At 41.4% G+C, this 24249-nt stretch overlaps 1 protein-coding gene across 3 annotated transcripts in view; it reads right to left on the bottom strand.

Annotated features, from left to right (window-relative positions):
* ANTXR2 (ANTXR cell adhesion molecule 2) overlaps positions 1–24249 on the bottom strand; it is a 187746-nt gene that overhangs the window by 147288 nt on the left and 16209 nt on the right. For all 3 annotated transcript variants that reach the window (XM_090036915.1, XM_090036914.1, XM_090036916.1), the window contains exons 5-7: positions 22515–22622; positions 22340–22408; positions 21555–21635 (exon numbers count right to left, since the gene is read on the bottom strand). In XM_090036915.1, coding sequence (XP_089893041.1) covers positions 21555–21635; positions 22340–22408; positions 22515–22622 — 258 coding nt within the window. The remainder of the gene's footprint in view (positions 1–21554; positions 21636–22339; positions 22409–22514; positions 22623–24249) is intronic.

Raw genomic sequence — 24249 nt, forward strand, 5'->3', positions numbered from 1 at the left:
CAAGGAGTTGATGTCATCTATTTTATTTCCAGTGTTTCAAGCCAAACAGAGGGGGCTGTTCTGCCAAGCACAAAAACGCTTCCCTTCCAGGAGCTTCCCTGGCTGCCAACTGCCCCAGAAACACATATTTGAAGGGCAGAATCTACTGAAAACTGACTGCTCCCTTCAGCCTCTCTTGCTCAGACCCTTTATCTTTGATGGAAAAAAACAGTGTAGTAACAATGGCAAGTTCCACCAGGCACCAAAGGGAGAAGTAAACATGGCCTGTAGGCTCCGGTTTTGGGGGGCGTTAATTCTGTGTCTCTGGCCAAATCAGTTCTGAATTCTATCAACTGAACATAACTCAATTGTTCAAGGCTGTGTGGTGCTACCACTGACAATTATCCTACCTCCCAGATTCTTCAGCCTGGGGCTTCAGATTCTCACAAACCCATGGCAGGCATTCTACTGGGGGCCCCAAGCCCAGAGGCCTTGTTGTTCAAATGCCCTCTGGTATCTCCTGTTCCGAGCCAAAGGGCCAAAAGAGCAAGCTAGAGAAAAAGTCCAAGAACAAACACTCATCACCATAAATTGTGTAGTTGAGATCCTCACATTGGAGGTATTATAGACTCTCACATGGATTAGTCTGCCCACAGTGCAAGGGACAGGCCTTCACCCTCTAACTACACCGAGTCATTCAAGGTTGAGAAAAAGGGTACCTCCCCTGCCAGGCAAGCAAAACCACCTGTGCCAAAACCATCATCATGGTATCTCCCCTGCCAAGTATACATGCTCAGTTACTCCAGCCAGTATATATGGGCATGAGCTTTCATCTGCTTATCAAAATGGAGGGGACTACGGGGCGCTGCAAATACCAGAACTGGGACATGAAGCCTCACTTCATATAAACACATGGGCGACTGGTGCCACCTTAGTCGGGGGAGGGGGCCGTGACCAATCTCACCGACTGGGGAGGTCCCCCCATGGCTGATCATGCCGCATGGGAAGTGGCCACAGCACTCTCAGAACTGGCCACAGTGCTCCCACTCCCTGGCCACTGACCTAATGTTAGAGAAAACAAAGGACTTTGGTCTCCCTTAGCAAACTTCTTCATTTTCCCTTGTGCATAACAGAAGGGCTCTTTTTCCTAATATATAACTGTCACTCAAGCCAGAGGGTTATGAAGCAGTTGTAGTTAAAATCAGAATCAGGTCTTCCTAAGAAAATTGTGAGAAATTAAAAAAAAAATAATAATAATAATTGCCACTTGTCTGGTGTTGAGGAATAGAAAACTTTCTTTAACAAGTGGGCATCTTAATTCAATTTCCACATCATTAAATCTTCAGTTTTGAAAACAAATACATTTTCTAAAGTCTTAGACCTAGAAGATATCTTCCTACCTTTTCTGAATCTGAAAACTGTAACAATACTTGTATATGTTACTTTCATGTGTAATCCAAATGGCCACTCCAATAAAATTAACTAGACCCTAGTCAGCATCATGCTGCTACAAGGAGAATCATACCAGTTTCACTTTACTGCAGCATGAGAAAGCAATAAGCAGCATCCCATTAAAGTAAAGAAGCTATTCATGACAGACGGACACAAACATGGGGGCTGAAAGAGAGATACTACCAAAGTTACTCAAATACAAGATGATCCTGAATATAAGATGACCTCCCAATAATTAGATTCTATAAAGTCAATGGGAGTTAATAATTAGATTCTATAAAGTTTATAAATTTGATATAATTATCCAGGTATAGAATCTAATTATTGGAGGTTTACTTTGAATGCATCCCCTTCCCACTGCTCCAGAAGGAAAAATAAATCTGAGGTCAGGAAGCCCCCTTGCCTTCTGATTCCCTAGCTTGTCCGGCCTACAGTCCTCCCACCCCCTGCCCTCAAGTTCTTCCTACAGCTCGTTCCCCCTCTCTTTACTCCCTCTGCTCTCCCTGAGCACATTGAAATCACAGGCAAACTTGAAAACACTGATTTTGCAATAAACATTCCTGGACCCGTAGATTTGATTCATCCAGAATTGAAGCAAACTGACCTTTTTTTGAAACCGCTGCAAGTTTCAGCACAGTACTCCATAAACACACGTTTAAGCAGCACTTTGATACCAACTTAAAGACAGTACAAATTATGCATGACATTAGCCCAAAGCCAAAAGACTCATGATTTGATTTATCATATTGTTCATTGGGCTGGGCCCCAGCACAGTCAACAGCATTTCAAGCCATGGTGACCCCACAGCTCAGCATGTGTGTGTACTTCAGATATGCCCCCTACCTCCTCCACCTATTAGCACATTAGCTAATTAGCAAAAGATCAATGTGCTAATTATCCCCACTCATGACTGGAACCAGGTGTTCTTGTCCCAAGTCTTCCAAAAATGTATATGCAGATGAGGCCCAAGGCAACCTGGCCCAGCTCTACCTCATGGAGGGCAGGGCCACACTAATATGCAACATTTTGAGAGAGAGGGCAACAGAGGGATTCTGAGTGACCTGTTTGGGGTCCTGTTTGATGTTTGCCAGACATTTAAGACCAACAAAGAAACAGAAGTTATTGGAAATGGAAGGAAAGGCACAACTCAGCTGTGGGAGTGAAGAAGAAAGTCAAAATGTATTCAATGTACTGGCTCACCATGACTTGAAAAACAGTCAGTACTGAGAAGGACTGAGCACAATGTATTTCAAGCCCCTCCCCAACCCCCCCCAAAAAAACCAAACAAGATGTGGTAGAGTCCTATCAGTATGCTAGCTAGGGATGTGTGAAGCAGGCCCTATTCGATTTGGACTTGGCCCAAATTGGGAACACTGGTTTGATTAGTTGATTGAGATCACTGTCCCTGATTTGATTCAGCCAAATTTAAATATTCGATGCCAATTCAGAGAATCGGCGATTCATACATAGACACAGCTTGAAATGTTTTTTCTACATACCTCAAGGTACCAGCGCAGCTTGTGAACACTGTGATGCTGGGGCGCTTGGAGCATCCCACAGAAGCGCAGGAGGCTCCCCACTGTACTCAGCAGCATACCTGGACGTGGACCAGAAGCACTTCCGGTCCAGTTCCAGGTCCACCGGGGAGTGCGCAAGTGAGCACCTCCCCAGTTTGGGGAGACCACAGGGGGACCACGGGTACTCCCCCCACCCAGACCCAGGAGGCACCAGTCTCCAAGCTGGGAGACCAGGGTGACCCTGCGCACTCCCCAGTAGACCCGGAACTGGACTGGAAGTCCTTCTGGTCCTCTTCCCAGTCAGCTGCTGAGCATGGTGGGGAGCCCCCTGTGCTTCTATGGGATGCTCCATGCACCCCAGTATCACAGTGTTCACAAGCTGCCTGCTACCTAAAGGTATGTAGAAAAAACATTTAAAGCTGTGTCTGTGTCTGAATTGCCAAATCTTTCCAAATCTCCCTGAATTGATTCGGAGAAATTAAAGGGTCTTCTGATTCAATTCAGAGTTGGAGATTCAGCCACCGAATCAAGCCAAATCTCCACCTAATCGAATAGGTTACCAAAGATTCGCACAGCCCTAATAGTCATACTCAAATGTTGGCTAAATGCAATCAACTTTATAGTTGGTTTCCATTACTGAGCACATGTTACTTTTGGCAGCAATTTAATGATAGACAATTACTGAATGAGGTTGCCTTGTATGCAAATATAAGATGAGGAGCTTTTTCCCTCCCTCCCCATGTTGACTGGATGGAAAAACCTTGTCTTATATCTGAGTAAATATGATATTCAAAAAGAAGCCTTTTATTATTGCTACCTTACCAGCAAACAGCATTAATGCATCACAAGTTCAGTATAAAGGGACACACAGCAGAGCTTTTGAGTATAAGCTGAAAGCAACCAAACCCTTGGAACTCCCAGGAAATCGTATCTTATGACCATTAAGTGAATGGATAATCTACAGCTAATTTTCATACTCAAAAGCATTTATTAGTTATGAGAGCCAAACACTTGAGGGTTCAGACAGACAGTTTCCTAAAGTAAAGATGCATGAGATATCCTATGGGCAGATGAGAGCAACTTCATCCCTGGTGTAATGCCACCGACATTAACAAGACTCCATTAAGACTGAATATAGCTAAAGACTTCTTTGCTTAGGAAAATAATATGTAGAACAGCTGCTGAGCACATACTCAGTGGTACTGAAATGGCTAAATTCACTTTTTCCTCTTTGTTGGCTATCAAAACACTTATTCACACACTTGATTTAAAGCATATGGAGCAATCCTAGCAACTTCAGGGAAGCTTAAAGTTAAGCACACACTAAAGAGTCTTGCTGGATAAGGACCTTAACCATAGCCCTACTGCAAAGATTAGGTTCAAATTCAGTTCACCACAGCAGTGCAATACTTGGGATTACTCAACTTCTAGAGGCAGTGTCCTTCATACATGTCTCTCCATAATCATTCTAATATCAGGATAAGCCTGTTGGATTTGGCTTTACCAACTCATTAATACATGGCTCTCTATAATCAAGCTCTTTTTGAACTATAACACATTTTCTAGCTTTTGACCTCTCACTTTAAACACTTTTTATGTTTCAGAAAGTTGCAATCCTATTTGCTTTTTGTTAGCGCCACAGTTCATCATTTATTCATGCAACTGAAACTGCTTAAGGGAACAAGTCATAGTTGTTCATGTATTTCAGGGGCATCTGAAACTCATTGAAAATTTAGAAGTAGACGTTATTAAAAGTATCAGGAAGAAAGCCCCAGCAACTATATTAGTTCCTGCATTTGGGGCCAGTTTCCATTTACTTTTTATTCAAGCTGACTCTACATGATTATTAGGAATGCATGTCTGTGATATGTATCTTGTAACACTTTCTGCCAGAATGCTTCCTTTCTGTAAGCTCATGTAAACTTCACTGCACACTTCATAAAGTATCAGAGTAGTTAGACACGTTATTTAATTTATACAAGATTTAATTCAATTAGAAGTATATTACATAAATACTGTGTGCATCTACATGTGCAATTAATGCACGGTAAGGTTACTGTGCAGTAAAATAAGGCACAGTAAACTGTGCCCAGGAATGTGTCTACACGTGTACCCTGCTGGGTGCTGATTTGTTCTCAAAAGCAGCAGCCTGGTCCAGGGCTGCTCCTGCTCTGCTCCCCCTGGACCATCCAGGGAGAGCTCCAGGCTCCCCCAGGTGTGAGCCAGCAGGCTAACAGGAGGCATGGGGCCAGCCCCAATGTATACAGAGCTGGGAGGGCTGTGCCAGCTGCAGGGGCTGAGAGAGCCATGTGGCTGCAGGGTAGATTAGTCTACTGCTCAGTAAAGCATCTCATGTAGACACTCCAACTGTCAGTTTCTGATCCTGTACACTGAACCCAAAGAAGTTAAAAGCTAAGTAAATTAAAAAAATCATGTTGCGTTAAAAATATTTAAACTGAAAAAACTATACACCTACACTAATAATCACACTCACATTTGCATAAAAAGCAGCTGTCCTTGCAATGAACTGCCAAAAAAAAAAAGCAGGAGCAGCTTAAGTTGCAGTGTAACTTAATGATGGCCCTTGTGTCTAGGCTCTCTGAACATTCCTCTCAGCCACTTCTGATTTCGCTACTGTGGCCTCATATCCATCTTGTAACATATATTTTGTCCTTTTTGTGCAAATATTTTTGCCTTAGGACCCCTGGGTGTCAATGACAACCTTCTAGTTGCCTCATCAGCTCTCTGGACCCAATTCTGTTTTGAAAACAATATAAAAATCAAGAATAATTCCACTGGCATCCATGGACAATGTTACACTGGTCAGGCATCTGGGAACTATGACCATTTTTTTTTCCATTTCAAATCCTAGTCAAATACCTCATTTTTCACAGTTGCCAATCCCTCTCAACACCTTCTTCCCCTATTATTATTCAGAATAAAACTATATGCTCTATAGTAGCTTTACAAGCATGCTGGATACAATTCAGATACAAAATTAATGTAACTGAGCTGGATGGTATTTCATACAGACATAAAAATATTTTTCCCTTCCCACATTTCAGTGCATGGCATGTTCAGAGGCCTTATGAAAATAATACATACTAGTAATGACTTGTGATCGACATAACTGTACATTGTCAATTAGCAAAATATGTTAAGTGTCAATTCATTTCCTGGCATCATTCGATTTTGCTTAGCCCCAGTATGCAGTTCAAAAGTTTTTGGCAGTAGTTAATACCATCAATCATAACTCTCTCAGCATCTGTTCCTCCCACAGAACTGTACTCTAAGTTCAGGATTCTGGGCAGGTCATCATTAGCACAGCTGGATTCTCTTCAGAACAACTGTATAAATGTTCAAGTCTACTTAATATTATGAAAACAGTAAATGGGGTGAGAATTGAATATATCCATTTCCTGAGAAAGGAACAGAATTATAGATTATTGGAGATTTTAATCAAATGGACCATATAAACATTTTGAACAATGCAGGATTTTCAGTGGGTGTTACTCACGACAGATTTATTTCTAATATACATTTTAATTTGTCTTCATTATTGCTGATTGGAAAGTGGAAGCAGTTCCCAAGGGAAATGGGCCTTGACTTCTTTCCAAAGAAGCCAAAGACATACCAAGAAATACTGCAACTTTACTAAGACACTGTAAGTAAAGTTATGTTACTGCAAAAAAGTTCACTATCCATTTCTAAAGGCAAACAAAATTTAGAAATTCTTAAAAAGGACTTAAATACTTCTAAACTACAAAATGGTAAAACATGCAATAGTGATATTGATGCTGCTGTATACTAACTTTCACCGAAAACAAGTGTAGCAGTTGGAGTATGGAAATGTATTTACAGCAATACTCCTGTTCACTGCACTAAGCATTTGGGAACCTGCAGCACTACTTAGTTATATGCTGCTTGCCAGTCCTGTGTACATTCACCAAAATGTGTGTCCAGCAAAATTCTAAACCCTCCCCCACAAAATAAAATCCTCAACCTCCTCTCCCTACCAGAGAAATACCTGAAGCAACTGCATTTTAGTACAATAGGATTTCAAAAAGGGGAAGAGCTCTACCAGGAATTCTTAACTCAGCTCATGGAGGTAGGGAAATCAAAGGATGTGGTAGTCATGGGGAACCTGAACTTCCCGGACCATCTGCTGGGAAGAGCAGTCAGCCAGATCTGACTGCTCACGTAGGTTCTTAGCCAGAATGCAGGACCTCCATCTAACCCAGGAGGTGCACAACCCCACCAGGGGAGATGCCTTGTTGGACCTGGTGCCGACCACAGGAGATGGCCTGGTGAGGGGGCGGCGGGTGCTCAACCACCTGGGCGACAGCGATCATCGCCTGCTGGAATTCACCATCCAGAGCAAGATGGCAAAGGCCTGCAGCAAGGCAGCAGCCCTAGGATTTCAGGAGGGCGGACTTCAGTGAGCTAAGGAGAATAGTCAGGGAAGCACTGAGGTCCCGGAGGGGAGGGGAGCCAGGTGTCCAAGAAGAGTGGTCGCTCCTTAAGGAGACGATCCTCCAAGCCCAAAGGGAGGTAATCCCAACACAGATCAAAGGGAGCAGGAGGGCATACAAGCCCCCATGGCTCACCAAAAGCATCTGGGAATGTCTCCTAGCTAAAAGGGAGGCGCACACCCAATGGAAGGGAGGGGACATCACCAGGGAGGATTATACTGCGGTTGCTCGGGGATGCAGGGGGGCAGTCAGGAAGGCCAAGGCAGAGATGGAACTGGGACTAGCGACCCAGATCAAGGACAACTAGAAGTCCTTTTTGAAATTCATAGGGGGCAAGAAGAAGGTTCCAGGTAACGTGGGGCCCCAGCAGGACACATTAGGAAATCTGGTCTTCACACCAGATGACAAAGCCAACATATTTAACGATTTCTTTGCCTCCATTTTCCTAAGAAGGGACCGGAACAGTCACCCCCCTGATGGGCCCCCCTCAGGCCCCAGAGGAGGCACACCTAGGTCAAGGGTTAGTGAGGAACTAGTTAGGGAACTTCTGGAGGGACTGGATGTATTCAAGTCAGCTGGTCCGAACAATCTCCACCCTAGAGTACGTAGGGAATTGGCTGAGGTCATGGCAGGACCCCCGGCACGGCTTTACAAGCACTCGTGGTGCTCTGGTGTGGTGCCAGAGGACTGGAAGAGGGCCAAAGTAGTTCCCATCTTCAAAAAGGGGAGGAAGGAAGACCCGGGAAACTATAGGCCAGTTAGTCTTACCTCAATGCTGGGCAAGCTTTTTGAGAAAATTATTCTGGCACATATGCACAAGGGCCCAGCAGGGAAGATTATGCTTAGGGGCAATCAACACAAGTTTATTAGCGGCAGATCCTGTCAGACCAACCTGGTGGCCTTCTATGATCAGAAGATGCAGGGGTAGCAGTGGACATGGTCTTCCTGGACTTTCAGAAGGCCTTCGACACTGTCTCTCACCCTGTTCTCATTAAGAAACTGGGGGACTGTGGTGTCGATGCCCACACAGTCAATTGGGTCGCCAACTGGCTGGAGGGCCACACCCAGAGAGTGGTGGTGGATGGGTCATTTTCGGTCTGGAGGGATGTGGACAGTGGGGTCCCCCAGGGCTCGGTCCTCGGGCCCGCACTGTTCAACATCTTCATCAGTGACTTGGACAAGGGGGTAAATAGCACCCTGTTCAAATTTGCTGATGACACTAAGATGTGGGGGGATGTGGGCATGCTAGAAGGGAAAAATAGGCTGCAATCGGACCCAGACAGGTTACAGGGGTGGGTGGATGAGAATAGGATGGGATTCAACACCGACAAGTGCAAAGTGATGCACCTGGGGAGGAACAACCAGCACCATGCTGACCGGTTGGGGAACTCCATTCTTGTCAGTACAGAGGCGGAAAAGGATCTTGGAGTCATCATTGACTCCAAAATGAACATGGGCCGGCAGTGTGGGGATGCAGTCAGGAAGGCCAACTGCACCTTGTCATGCATCCACGGATGCATCTCAAGCAGGTCCAAGGAGGTGATCCTCCCCCTCTATGGGTCAGGCCGTACTGCGCCCAGTACCGGAGTACTGCGTCCAGTTCTGGGCGCCGCACTTCAAGAGGGATGTGGATAACATGGAGAGGATCCAGAGGAGGGCCACCTGCATGATCAGGGGACAGCAGGGCATGTCTTATGAGGAGAAGCTACAGGACCTGAACCTGTTCAGCCTCCACAAGAGAAGGCTGAGGGGGGATCTGATGGCCTGTTACAAACTAGTCAGAGGGGACCAGCAGGCATTGGGGGTGTCCCTGTTCCCCCGAGCTCTACCAGGAGTGACCAGGAATAACGGTCACAAGCTGGCAGAGGGTAGATTTAGGCTAGATATCAGGAGGCACTACTTCACGGTCAGGGCGGCTAGGATCTGGAACCAACTTCCAAGAGAAGTGGTGCTGGCTCCTACACCGGGGGTCTTTAAGAGGAGGCTAGATGTACACCTTGCTGGGGTCATTTGACTCCAGTACTCTTTCCTGCCATGTCAAGGGATCAGACTAAATGATCTACTCAGGTCCCTTCCAACCCTAGAAACTATGAAAAAGTAGCCAACGTAAGAAAATTCACAAATGCAGTGGATATTATGTTCCAAGGGGATGGTATCAACACAACAGAGGGCAAAATACTGCAGTGTTAGTACATCTATACAGCTGAAAGCAGATCCACAAATTGTGACAGAATACAAACAAAACAAAACTATTACAAGGGTTTTCATCCTGTTCATAATCTCACATACACAAAAGCAAAGAAGCATAGAGCTCAAATGCAACTCTTTTCCTAACCTACCATGCAGAGCATATATTGTAAAAACAAAGATAATTCAAAAGCAAAGAAGCATAGAGCTGAATCACAAACTGAATTTTCATGTGTCAAAGGGTACATCACACCCTTCTTGGGGGGCTGGGGAACCTACACATTTTAATTCCAAATAAAGCATAGAATAAGCCACACAAAAAGGAGATGGGGCAAATCTATAGTTCAATCCGTTTGAAAAAAATGCACATGGCAAGTCAGTGCTACTAAGGTAGCAGATAATTAATCCTTGCATTCCCATTATCCTGCAGCCACTGTGGGTTGGGCAGGTTCTGTAGAATAAGCTGGCTGATTGAAATTACATTGACTCCCCAAAGGCCAAAATGCCAATTGGAGAGTGGTAGGACACAGGGAAGCCTCCGTACCCTTCCTTTGCTCCACTCATATTCCATACCCTGGCAAGCTAGAAAGCTCACGAACACAGGATTTGAAGGGGCCTCCTGGCTCTTGAACCTTGTCCTTTGCATTCACAAACAACCACTACCAAAGATTTTGAAACATTATCTACTCCAGGAGTCAGTAACCTATGGCATGTGGACCAGATCCAGCCTGTGGAACCTTTGGATCCAAACTGCAGACATGGGTCTTTGGCAACATTTGGCAGGGGGGCACTGGCTGTGGGCACTCCAACAGGCGATGGGGTTGGGAAGCGGAAAAGCAGTAGCGGTGGCAGGATCCTAGTACCCTCCCACCCATCCACCTTCAGAGAGCGGGGAGGGTCTTTTCAATCCACAGCTAGAAAATGTTGCTTACCCAAATCTACTCTAAACCTTCAGACACTATAACCACAAGGCACAAAACCACAAACAACAAAAACACCCTATAATATGCTACAGGTAAAAAGCAGGACAGAAAAGTGAACTGTTAATGACCTGCCACTGCAATGGCAGGTAAGTCACTGGATAATAGGGGCTCAGATGGTCATGCCCCATGCTACATAGGAAGGCAACCGCCTCCCCCTGCAGTCCTTAGAAATGTGATTTGTGGGTAAAATTCCTTCATGACCCCAAATTTAGGAACTGGTTTGACCCTGAAGGTTGGTGTAAGAGTAACAGAGTCAGTTTTACACCACAGGAGGATCCACCAGTAGCTGGCTGAATCTATATGAGTTGCCTGGTTTTACTGGCAGCGCAGCACTGAGCCACTACACTATATCCCAGAACCTGTCCTGAAGTTTAAAAAACAGAAATTATAACTGCTACTACTACCTTTCTCCAGCACCTCATCCTCTGCTAAAGCATTTGGTTACAAGAATGCTGTAAAATTAATATCTTCTGAGCTTCTGCTCAGCTATGACATGCAAACTCTCCAAAAGAATTACGAAGTATTGTATTGTATTTGTTTTAGTCTGACCAGCTAGAGCACCTCAAGCCAAACCATATTCGAGCCTGGTTTTACATGATTCCACAATGGTTCTATAATGACTAAATCTCCTCCTCACTGGTTGGTTAATTAGGATCATGTTTAAACCGTTGCCATGTGGTATTTTTATGAGTCACCAAAAGTCCCATCAACAGCTTTTTTTTTTTTTCCCCAAACTAACTTAAATGATATTTCCTCCCACAACTCTTAAGCTGGTAAGAAGAAAAGAAAATTTAAAATAAGGGAAAGGTGTTATAAAATGGAACAAAAATGTAATATGCTACCTTTTTCCCTTAGAGACCTGGACTTTGCAAGGACTTGCATAGAGACTTTTACATTTAGACTTTTCATAGAATCATAGAAAATTAGGTTCAAAAGGGATCTGAGAAGGTCATCTAATCCAGTCCCCTACTCAAAGCAGGACCATCCCCAGCTAAATCATCCCAGCCAAGGCTTTGTCTAGCTGGGTCTTAAAAACCACCAAGGATCACTAGATCTGCAAAGGAAAATATATATTCTTATATAATAAATGGCTTAGTTTGTCTGTCTGTCTGACCATAATGCTCTTGGAGCACTCTGATTGGTTAGTGAAACAACCAATCAGAGTGCGGAGCACCGCCATGCCAGCTGGCCCCCCCCCCCCACTCTCATGGCGGTGCTCCACCGCCTCCTAGGAGCAGGGCCCAGGATAGGGAGAGGGGGGTGAAGCCAGCGGCACTGGATGTGGCTCAGGGTCCTGATGGAGGGGGACAGAGGGGACGGCAGGGCAAGCTTCCCTCCCCCCCTCCTGTGATGCAGTAGTGCGGGGTAGTGGGTAGCAGCACTCTGTCCCTGCCCGCCCCCTCCCCCTATCATTCTTAATGGGCAATCCACCAGTTCTATTATAAATGCCTTTGCTTTCACAACTTTAGTTAGAGTTCCATCTTTTTATGTCATTGTAACATTTGGCTTCACAGATAAAAATTCAATGTTCAGCAAAATAGCAAATGTATACAGTGGTCCGCTTAACCTAATTTTTCACTCTCCAAACTCATTCATACTCTAGACTTGTAAATGTAAGTATACACTAAACATTGTAGCAAATCCTGTTCCCTAGCCATTCATTCCACAGCTAGAAAATGTTGCTTACCCAAATCTACTCTAAACCTCTTCTCTATTCCAAGTAAAACTTTATCACCAGAAAGCAAAATATCTGACTTCAAAGTAAAATCTTTGCTTCTTCAGCACAGGTTATTGCCAAGCCAAGATCAGTCTCACTCAAGCTCTACTAAAAATGTGTGTCAAATCCACGGGGTCAATGCAGGATGAAATACTGCACAGCTTCTATGTGGCAGGCAATGATCAGATGTCCACACACTGCTAATGTATGCCCCAGTGTTTCCCATTTTTGCTCAAAGTGTCTTTCCTTTCCAAGAAGGTAGCAAGTAGCAATCAGACGACATAAGTGCATGACACTAACTGTTAGACATTCAATCTGAATTAATTTGAAATGTATCAAGTGCACTCATGGTGAAACAACATTTTGACATTGTGCTCAAGTGAAGCTGTAGAAGAGTAACCACAGAAGTTACATACACCATTGAATCATCTTTTATCTCCTGCCAAACATCTGTACTCTCAAAAGGCACAAAATACTCAATACAATTCCAGCTACTTCCCGAGATTATTTTACTGTAGCCTGTAAACAAAAAGGAAGACAAGAAGAAAAAAACCTGCCACCCCCTTCCCGACCTAAATCAAAAAAAAAAAAATCTATGAGACATATGGTCTTGCATAAAATCACTAGTGAATGGGAACATAATGCAATCTAAAATGAGTGAGAATATTATAATTATGGAGTGTCTAAGTAATGCCTTATTTGCAATCACCGAGGACAGCAAACAATAGATTACAAAACTGCACATGCTTATGGCAGTTTTTTTTCCTCCTCAGCTTGTAAAATGCCTTACTTATAAAATACTACAAAGGTCAAAAATAAAAATAAAAACACAGTTAAAACATTAGGAAAAACACTGATAACAATTAGTCAGAAAAATCTAACTTAAGAAAAAAAAATCACCATTAAGGAAACACTAACTATAATTCAGAAGTTCATCTGAGCATTTCCTTTTGTTAAAATAGTTTACAGTAGCAGTTATATAATGTAACTGATAGCAGTTTAGTAATACCTGACAAGTCAAATTCAAATCATAAGGCACGCACACACGCATATACACACAAATTGGAACCTTGTCAGTTATGTTGCTAGCTGATCAAGCTCACTGTTCTCCTTGAGAATGTTATATGATTTGTAATATGTCAGAGGATGTCAAATTAAGGGCTGCACAAGACTGAAGGGTAAAGCAGAAAGCATTCTATTCCAGGCCATTGAGTCTCTTTAACAACTACATACAATAATTCCCAAAACTATCTACTCATAGTCTCAATCACGTGGAAAAACATAGCACAATATTAGTTCTAAACCTTGCACCAAGTACAGCTAGAATATTAGACTATCCATGTGCATTAGAGAAGAAATTGATATATTCAGAATAATTTTTTTAATGATAACTTGTTGCTTCCCTCTCTCCAGTGTTCAAACATTTAATAGCTTGCTTCCTGGATGCCCACTACATAAACGAACCATATTTTCCTCCTACAGGAAATGTTCCAATTACAAAGGTTTGTAATTGGTAATCAGCCATTTCTTTAAGTTGATTTTGCTCTTGAAAAATGTTTCAGGACCATAGAACGTCAAGGCTATCCCTTCACTGGCATGGACTTCACTTTGCTGACCCTTTATAAAATCTGCACTTTTCACTCATCTGTAACCAAGGCAGATAATTTGGGTGTAGGGGGGAAGCAGGGAGGAAACCATTTAAATGTCCCTGGAGTCAGCAGATAAGCAGACCAGGGAGTGGCATTTCTACAGGGATGTGTTTGTTTATGTCACAAATGACAACTACCTTGAAAAAAAAAATCCTCCTTCTACTTGCTGTAATTGATGTTACTCACTTAACTAAACCATCATAACTGTACCAGTTAAATGCAAACAGTTTAAACATAAATGATTCTGTGCAGTCTAATGATATGCATCAAATGTAAGAGCTCCTGCAGATTTGCCTTTTATTTCAACCAACATTGTGCCAAACCATTTCAACTGAGTCACCTCTTTTGATACCTATCCCATTGGCTTGGCATGTCCCTCATTAACCAACTGATTCCAGGAAGTTTGGAAAGTTGACAACAGTGGAAATTCAGTAATAAATTAAATTCATTTACATGAGTTAAGCCACCAACACTCAATCACAAAAACAATTTAGATTGAAAAGGCTTTGCTTGACACAAGTTTCTAGATGTGTTGAAAGCAAATCTGGTCCAAATGTGGCTTGTAACCCAGATAAAGTGGTTGGAGCACTTTTGCATGTAGATCAGAGGGGTTTAACAAGCATTCTAGGGGTTAAACTTGTTCTTAGAAGGCTATGTTTCTCTACCCTACACCAGCTGGGAGTAGACCTAGGGTAGAGCAGACCTACTCCCAGCTCTGCCACTGACTTTAAGCCAGTCCTTTCATCTCTCCATACCTCTTGTTTCCTTTCCCATCCTTTGTTTATCCTGTCAATAAAGATCATAAGCTGTTTAGGACCTGGTTCTCACCATGTTATTTTTTACAGTGCCAATAGTGTATATCACCTCTGATATCACTATAATCCATGAGTTAACTAAGAATTATTAAATAAACAATATTTTAGACAACTGTTTTCCTTCAATGTCACCAGCCTAGAATTCACTAATCTGTATTATTATAACTTAATGGTAGAGAATATTTTTGAGGAAAGACTAGGAAGAGCATGGGTGGAAAAATGCATTCATTAGACATTCTTTGCTATTATTCATATGAAATTGAATTACACGCAGGGGTTTTATTGACTGATCTTTGCAGTCAGATCAGGCTTTATCCCCATAATGAATGAGGGTTTTACTGGGAAGAGCTTCTACAATTAAGCAGTAAGATTTTATAGCAGTGCCTGCTAATACCACTTTAGCTAAGAGTCTGTCAGCATGTCCATTATGAACCCAATTTTTAAAAGGACTATAACTTGCCTATAAAATTTTGCTCTAAAAAGAAGAAGTTGGCAAATAAGATCTCAGCCTGAGGAAGCATCTTATTAACATCTTTCAGTAATAGTAAGGATGCTTTAAATATTATATTGTATATATCTGTTTATCAGAACCTTGAAAAATTACCATAAAATGTTACCAGTCCAGGCACAAGAACTAGTCTTGTGTCTTTTACTGTAATTAAAAAATTTAAGAATGAACTAAGGACATTATACCAACCCATCAAAAAATGAACAGGCAAACAAATATTCATCCTGAATAAGCAAGTCTTTAACTTAACATTTTTATTCTTTATTATGTCCATCTTATGACCCTAATTAGTTCTTTTCAATTCTTGAGGTTTCCACCAATAAAACTGTTATGCCTTCTCTTCTCCAATTTATCATTTAGCCAGGTTATCATTTTGCACTAAATTCTAATATAGCTAGTCACATAGGCTGGCTACTGACCAGCAAGCAGCCTAACTAACTGCAATGGGGTTACTCACAAAGTAAGATACTACCCAATCTGAGTAGAATTACAAAAATCTTACCCACATTCTAACAGTCCATCTTTGATCAATCCCTCCAGCCCCCAATCATGTGTATTGCTCTTCACTAAAACTTCTTCTAATTTCTCAGTATCATTCTAGAAATGAGACATACACAACTGAATGTAACATAATATTCAAGGTTCAACAGCAGTAGAGATGTATATAGTGCTGTTAACCTCTTGATACCCCTGTATATGCTTGGTGATCCTAACTTTGCATATTTGTAGTTTATTTTTAACTGTGGTGTTAATTATGAATTTCTAGTCTATTTTTTGTGTTTTCAAAGAAAGTTACAACTTATTCCGAAGGAATTATTTTCCCCCTACTTAATAGATACAGTAAAGTAAAAACCTTGGAAGCTGCACACATTCAGATAAAAGTTATATAGTGTAACTGCCCCATTTGCAGGATTTGACAATCATATTACTTTTAAATGTGCATTTTCTCTCCTTTCTTGCATGAAAGGTCCAGAATGATACTACAGAGAAAACCGTAAAAAAAGACTACGTATAAAATAAACAAAAAAAAGAAAGAAAAAGATTTCCATCTCTGCTCTCACTCAGTTGTCATGTTCTTAGTTACTGTAACTAGCAAGAGAAGGTAAAACATTTTAGACAGAGGTGTTTTTATGCTGGTTTAAGTGCCTGGTATATATCAACTTCCTGTTATCTTATCTGATAAGTGTGTGGGGTTGTTTTAAACATGAAATATTTTCTCACTTCCTATATCATGCACTGTTAACCCATTTTAATATGAAAGCTGAGTGATGTTTATCTATAACTGACCACATACATTAAATGCAGTAATTAAAGAGGAATCCACATTTTAAAATAAATGGTACTTTTTAAAACACATGCAATTCCAATTCTAACCCTCTATTAAAGCCAGGCAAAGTTCACTGATCGCAACAAAACGATAGTTTTAATCTATACCCTAATGACAGAATTGTGAGCCTTTTCATTGGTTTTGTTTTCAAAACACTACACATTCAAGCTACATGCTTAACTGTACAAAATGTGCATAACGAAACATTACAGAAGAAGGCAAAATGCAAAATCTGAGCCTAATTTGGAACAGGGTTAGAGTGATGCAAAGTTTGGAATGCAGCTTTCCAGTCATATGAACTACAGAAAGCTCAAGGGACTACTAATCCACATACACCAAAGCAACATAGATTGTTGCCTTCTTGTTGGTCCCCTTCTCATCCAGGGTGAAAATGACTGCAAAGCAGTAAAGCAGTAGATTGGAATCTATGGACAACACATATGCTATGCAGAAGAAAAGAGGGATCCTTGCAGCAGTTAATGGTGTCAGCAAACCGGTTTGATGTGCAACTGTATATCTACGGTGGAAACAACCAGAAAGGACATTTCCAAGAGTGCCTATTCCCCTGCTTGCTCCAAAAAACACGCTCACAAACTTCTCTATGGACACCAGAACTTGGGAGATGGATTCAAAGGGAAGCAGCATCTGGCTCCCAAGTCTGTGCTGTAATCTCTAGAGCCTGCTGTTGCTTCTCACTAGACTGCATCTTCAAGCATGATTAATGCACAAACAGTGTTACAAGTTCCAGTTGTAAACAGAACAGGAAAGCTCACTTCCTCTTCAAGAACAAGCCTGATTCTTAGACTATGTCATGAAAAAGTTTTACTTGTCATTCAGATTTGATCTAGATCAGAGGTGCTCAATCTATACAGCCTGAGGACTGCGTCTGCCCCTTAAAGTGACTGGATCCAGCCTGTGGCATAGGGGGGGTGGGGAAATCAGTACCAAGCATATCACCTCCTCCCTGCCCTGCACCATGCCATTGATCTCCTCCACAGCCCTTCCTACTCTCTCCCTCTGACATTGGCAATCTCTATCTTCCTCTCCCTTCCATGTCCTATACCCCAGGGAAGTGGTGGTCCGTGATGCAGTCAGGTCCCAAGCTTCCAGCCTACTGCTCTTGAGCTCCACAGATAGATGGTTTTGAGACTCTAACTACTTTCCATTTTAATGGAAATGAGGAGCCCAGAAAAAACCTCCTCAAAAAGATCCCAGAATACGATGACTCTCTTTGAAAAGCGTTCTGCGCTCTTACTTCTCTGTATAATCAGCCAGAGCTTAGCATTTCACAAGGGGTGCTCAGCAGCTTGCTAGACAGTCACTAGAACAGTGATTAGTACTCTAGAACTAATTATTACTCTAAATTATATGACACAAAATGGCGTTTTATTAAAAGAAAACTCTTAATTTCACCTATGCACATTAAAAAAGCAGGATTCCATCTCTTCACACGGTGCCAAAATCTCACACTGTGAAAGAAATTAGATGCTCTAAAGCCCTTGTTTTTCTGACTGCCACTGTACTCATTCCGCTTGCTCATGAAGCCATGTTTCCACATAATTATCAGCCAGACTAAATCAGTAAACCATTCCTGATAGGATAACTAACTTGCCTTCAGCATTTTTCTTTTAAGCTACTAGACTTTCTGCTGAGAGATTTATTCATTCTGACAACTCTGTTCATTTAATACTTTGTAAAGTTGAATATTAATAGCGCCAGAAAAGCTAACAGAATTTTGTAAGAGTTATCACTGAACAGAAACATACAAAAATAAAATGCATTGTTTTCTTCAAATGAAACATATCAAAAGAAACTCAGCAGGGGCAAATATATATATGGCCACATCTTTACCAACCGTATAAAGAGTTCTGCTTGGGTAAGGAACATCTCCAAACTAAGTACGGACTACAGAATTTGGGTTATAATTTTTTCTATAAATTGGTCCCCAACTTCACTAAAATTCCTGACCATCATTCTCAGTAACTGCATGTGGGGATCATTTGATCTCAGCAGTATTCCTACCCAGAGCAGGGAAGGGTTGGACCTGATCTTTCGAGGGCCGTTCAAGCCCTTAATTTCTGTGATTCTGTGCTAAAAATCTAATGGTATTCAAACAACTGTTAAGTCCTCAAACACCTGAGAACCAAGTAAGAGCTGAATGTTCTAAATTGTGCTTTAGTTTTCATTGATAAGTAAAAGTTTAAGAGAAGGCCATATAGATTTGCAACTCTCAACAAGTACAAAACCCATCAGGCAACAGACCTTATAGCAGAGAGAACTGCAGAGGCCAAAATAATCATAATCAGGTGTTCAAAAGTGTTCATCAACTAGTAGCTCTGATGAAAAACAACCTCACCCCCATTGAAGTGATTTTTTTAAAGTAAAAATATCTAAAAAAAACCTGTTCAACAATACTTCTAGAAAGAAAGTTCAACAATTATTTCTTTGGTATCATCATAGCCAACTCGAATTATTTTCACAGCAATACCCCAGATGTGTGACATTAGATCATTTATTTTGAAATTTGGTCTTCTCTCTTTTTTCTGACTGCACATATTTTCAAGAGAGAGGAAGACAGGATGCCAACAGATCATGCAGCTTATATCTCAAAGCATTTGAAGCCTGGAAATTATTAGAGCCAATGTGGCACTTCAGGATTTTAAGGGGAAAAATTAAAACTCTAAAACCTTCTTGCCATCACCAAATCCCCAATCCTTTTTTTTTCTTTATTTACCTACAAAAACATAACTGAACTGGCTAAGATGGTGAACTCATTCAAATGAAGTGTTTCACAGTTGAAGTGAGCCACAAATAGCTACAGCCATCTCTTAATCTTTTATTTCTTGATGTAAGTATTTCACAGGGACTCAATAGCCTCAACACAAGTTTTTTTATGGAAAGAAATATGCAATAAGCTAAATCTTGAAATATTTGTTCACACTGCAGTCAGAATGAAAATCTACACAATTCAAGAGCTCGGTTACAGTTTAAAGGAGCAGTCAACCTGTTTAAGCTCCAGAATAGATCTTTCTTAAAAAGTAAAAAGATTTTCCTTAAAAACAGCAGGGGGGGTGGTGAGTTTCTTACAACACCAAACACCTTGGATCTTAACAGCAGTTTAGTACTGGCCTCCCTTAGGATATTTTGAAGAATCTGGCCCTGAAAAACTAAGGACTAAATTACTCTGGGTTTACATAAGGTGCTGGCGAAGAGAGAGGACCCAGCAGGGGTTGAAAACTCTTGGGCAGAAAATGATGGCAAGAAAGCCAATCAAATGGGCTACCAGCAGCAAATGCAACCTCAAATAATTTTTTCTATTTGCTACAGAAATGTTGTGGGCATGGCTGCTAGGAGACGTGTCAATGATCTGTACATCCTAACTGCACCAACTGTAAGCTGAACTCCTAAGGGAAATCCAAAAAACCCTTATGCCTGTCTTTTTTTTTTTTTTTTTTTAATTCCAGAGCTGAAGGAGAAAATGATGGAAGCACCCCTGTTGTCCCTCATGGCTGAACTCCTGGGGCACAGCAGCTTTTGCTGGAACAGAAAAATGTACACTGAGGCTCACTGCACCCAAAGCTCCGACTCAAACCACAGTTTTTACATGCTGGGATTCTTGGAAGCCCAACAATCTAAGCAATTAGGGCCAAATCTCACCTTAGCTCCAATGACTTCAAAGGGGCTATATGACATTGCACCTGCAGAACAACTGGCCCCAAATGCTTTAAAAAATATATGCTACGGTACATGGAAAAAAGGCATTGTCCTAGGCTTTGCCACACAGTACTTACTATCTCTGAAGGAAAATAAATGAGGGGGCCTGCCTGAACATGGCAACTGGCTGTCTCGAGAACATACAAAGAGTCTTCTGAAATGAAAATACGTTAAACAGGGAGTAATTTCCATGGACAAAACCCAGCATTCAAGGAAAAAGAAGTGATAGGTTCATGATTTCATATTCATCCAGTTATAAGTGGAGCCCTTTGTTAAAAAAAATAAAAGGGGGCAGGGCGGAAATAAATAGAAGTGGGATCTATCTTGGGAATAGGATTTCATTCTGCAGTGTATTTATAACCTTACATTTGACATTCAATTTGTACTGCTTTTCCTTCATGAATATAACAGCTGCATTAAACAGCATATGGAGCTTAAAGCATTTACAGCAGCGGTATTCTAACAATTATCCCAAACACATAACATTTACTCCAAATCAAACAAGTAAATTGGTTCCATAGATATGAAAATGTCTACTTGACAGAAGCAGCTAAAATATACAGCCAAATTTCTCATCATATCCAAGCATGAAGTTTCTCCTGCTTTTATCCTTCTACATCCCTTTAAAAAAAGTCACTAGTCACTTAGGGGATGCTTTGGTGCAACATTCAAGTGCAAGAGCAACAGAGGGAACTCAAAGACTGGGTATTTAGAGAGTGAGAACAAGGGGCAAGAACAGAAACTCAGTGAGCCTTCCTAAATACTCCCCTACATATTTCTGTACTCAGTGATGGTTAGTACCATAATTTATTAAATCAGATGTTTCAAGCCATCTCTTTTCACACTTTTCTGAAAAACTGTGCCAGTTTACCAGACCAAAACCATACCTTTAAAAGTCAATCTCTACCCCATCTCCTTGAATTATGTGTATTCCCTTGCACTTGGACTTTACTAACTCCATTCTGAGTCACAGCATATATAATTCAATGAATAGCAGGCCACAGAAATGTATAGAAAGGTACTACTAAGGTAAGAAGATAAGCGCATTATATGGATACCACTGACCTAGGTACAAATTATGCCCAATAAATAAGAGCTGAAGGCTCTCTGTTGTCCCCATCCCCCTCACCCCCCCAAACAAAAACAAACACAAAAAAAAAACCCCACATACTCCTTTTTGGGAGGGGGATTGGAAGTGGTTTAGGAGGCTCTCAGCTCATTACTGAATACTCACAGAATTAATTATTCCTTTCAGTGCTTGGAATCCTCCGGTCACAGGGAAGACCTGATCTTTTGTATCAGCAATTTTTTCAAGCTTCAGGGAAAAAGAAACACAAATAATCTGGCACACCAAACTTGTTATGTGCTGCCTGTCAGCCTTAGTGTCAAAATTCTGTCTTAAAAAGAAAGAGTTAGCAAAATAATAAAACTCTAGAATCCTGCAACACCCTTGCCCTTAGCTTTCCTGTCTGCTTCATATTTCATTGAAGAAGCCTTTCTCCAAATCCTTACTATAAGCTCCTTTATGTACACTTTCCCATTTAAAGAACAACTCTCCTACTTCATTTACATATAATCCCTGGTACTAATTTTGTTAATGATTAGAACACAGCTTACATGAGCACAGCACCTAAAGATTAACTTTCAGTTGATGGCAGACAATAGCCCTTCTTTTGTTTTCTATTACAAAGACCATTGTCCCTTCTCAATTCAAAGATTATCTATAACGACTACTGCAATCTGTGGTCTACGCTGGTTAACATTTTAATAGAAACTTTACCTATATCCTCGGGGTGAGGCAGCTACCAATAAGTGAAATTAATTTCTGATAGCTCTTTTCTCATAATAAAAAAGTGACACCCAGTCATCATTTCTATGTAATGTACATATGTATGAGTATTTGCTTCCTATTCTAGAAATGTTGCACAGTCCCAAAAATAAATTAAATACAAATGACAGCAGCCTTATAAAAAGTTGTAATAAGGCTCTGATAAGTAATAAAGACAACAGTGCAATTACCTGATCTTGTCTAAAATCAAGGACTCCAACACAGTAAACTCTAGCTCCCAAGTTTCTGGCCTTATTTGCCTGTCCCAGGAAAGAATGGAGAAGATAATATATTATTCATAATATGCACATGAATACACAAAAAACCTGAGCTGATTGTAACAAGCAGCTTCTGTTTGGAACTCACCTCTTTTTCTGCATACAAGGGGATCTGACCTTCCAATTTACCATCTGTCAGTGCAATTATTGTACTAGCAGACTTTGAGCCCCCCATTTGTTCAATTTGGATATTAGCCTGAAAATGAAGAATAAAGATGCAAGTTACAATCATTTCTGAATCTATCAACAAGATGTTTCTGATAAATAAATTCAGAAGTCTCACATAATCCAAAAAGCACAAAATAATCAAATCCCTCTCTAAAACCTCCTTCTTCAAGCAATGGCCTCACCACAGCTACCCTCTCATTACTAATACGGAATCCTTTCATTAGCTTTAATGGGAGTTAAATCAGGGCACTAGATTGTAATGAATATAGGCCACTGGAGGCCAACCTTTATGGCAGGCATGCCACAAAATAGCCCTGCTCTCTCTCCAAGTACCACTCCAATCCCTCTGCCCTGCCAATCTGCTGCTCTGCTTTCTGCCTTATGTGCCACACTGTGCTGCTTGCCTCCTTCCTGATATGCCACTTGTAGCACATGTGCTACAGGTTAGCCACCCCTAATTTAGGCTAAGGAGTATGGCCAACATTTTGAATTCTCCAAACACAGACGCCTTTACAGGGGCAGAGTATTCTGAAGACAGATACTGGGAGCATCTACATGCAGGGTGTGAATTACGAGGGAGTTTGGAGGGTCTACAATTTTATTCGGGCATCGTAATGGGCATCCCAATTTTATTTTTTTTCCAGAGCCCCGCCCCTCAAGAGTCAAAGTGTAATTCAAACCTTGGCTACATGAGATGTTTTAGCTCCACAGTAAAATTTCACCATGTACATGCGTGGCCCTAGTAAGCCACAGTAAACTAATTAACTCTGCTGTAGGTTAGTACTTATAAAACACAAGTACTATCCTAAGGCAGAGCTATTCAGCACGCAGCAACATGTATAGACACTGACAGGTCTGGCTCGGGCACGAGTCTGCCAGCTAGCCCCACACTGAAGTGCACTCATGCCCCAGCCAGTCCCTCCGCAACACATTGAGCCAGGTCAGAGCAGCCCCTAGCTGGCAGGCTGACCACTCCCTCCAGGATCCCCTGCCAGCCAGGGCTGCTCCAATCCAGCACAACGTGCTGCAGTCCCAGGCACACATGTAAACACAGTGCCCAGGAGCAATACCGCACCAGAGTTTATTGCAGTATCGCACATGTGCACCCACTGTGTACTTTTTCTGAAAATCATGCCCTTTAAAGAGGCCTCAAGGTCAGCACTGGCACCCCCAAACCATCAAAACTCATTAGTCAGTTCCCAAAAGATGAGTTTGACTTACAAAATCATGAGCAGAAATAATACAAATAACTAGTTATTCTTTTTATTTGCCTTCTAGTTCATCAACTTGTAGGTTTATACTCTGATCACATTTTCAAACTTTTCTCCACAAGCATGAGAACCAGAAATCCGTGTTTTTGTTTCTGTTTTATTTAAAGGAAGCTAAGATTTTCATTTATTCCCTAGTGTAAGGCTTTAAGTAAAATATCAAATATTATTAAACTCATACTAAAATAGCAAGAATTAGTGATACTGCTTCTGGACACCCAAAATTAAGGTAAACAAAATCATTCACCAATCCTGAAAACTTTGGCCTGTGAGTTGTTTTTGTGCTTGTAAGCCAACATATAGATTTATGATGCTCTATTAATATTTTGTAGTACTAACAACAACACTACAAAATATTATGTATATACATACTTAGTTAAGTGTTCT

Source organism: Crocodylus siamensis, chromosome 2 (assembly GCF_052110815.1).
Source record: "Crocodylus siamensis isolate JL-2025a chromosome 2, ASM5211081v1, whole genome shotgun sequence".
Taxonomy (NCBI): Eukaryota; Metazoa; Chordata; order Crocodylia; family Crocodylidae; genus Crocodylus; species Crocodylus siamensis.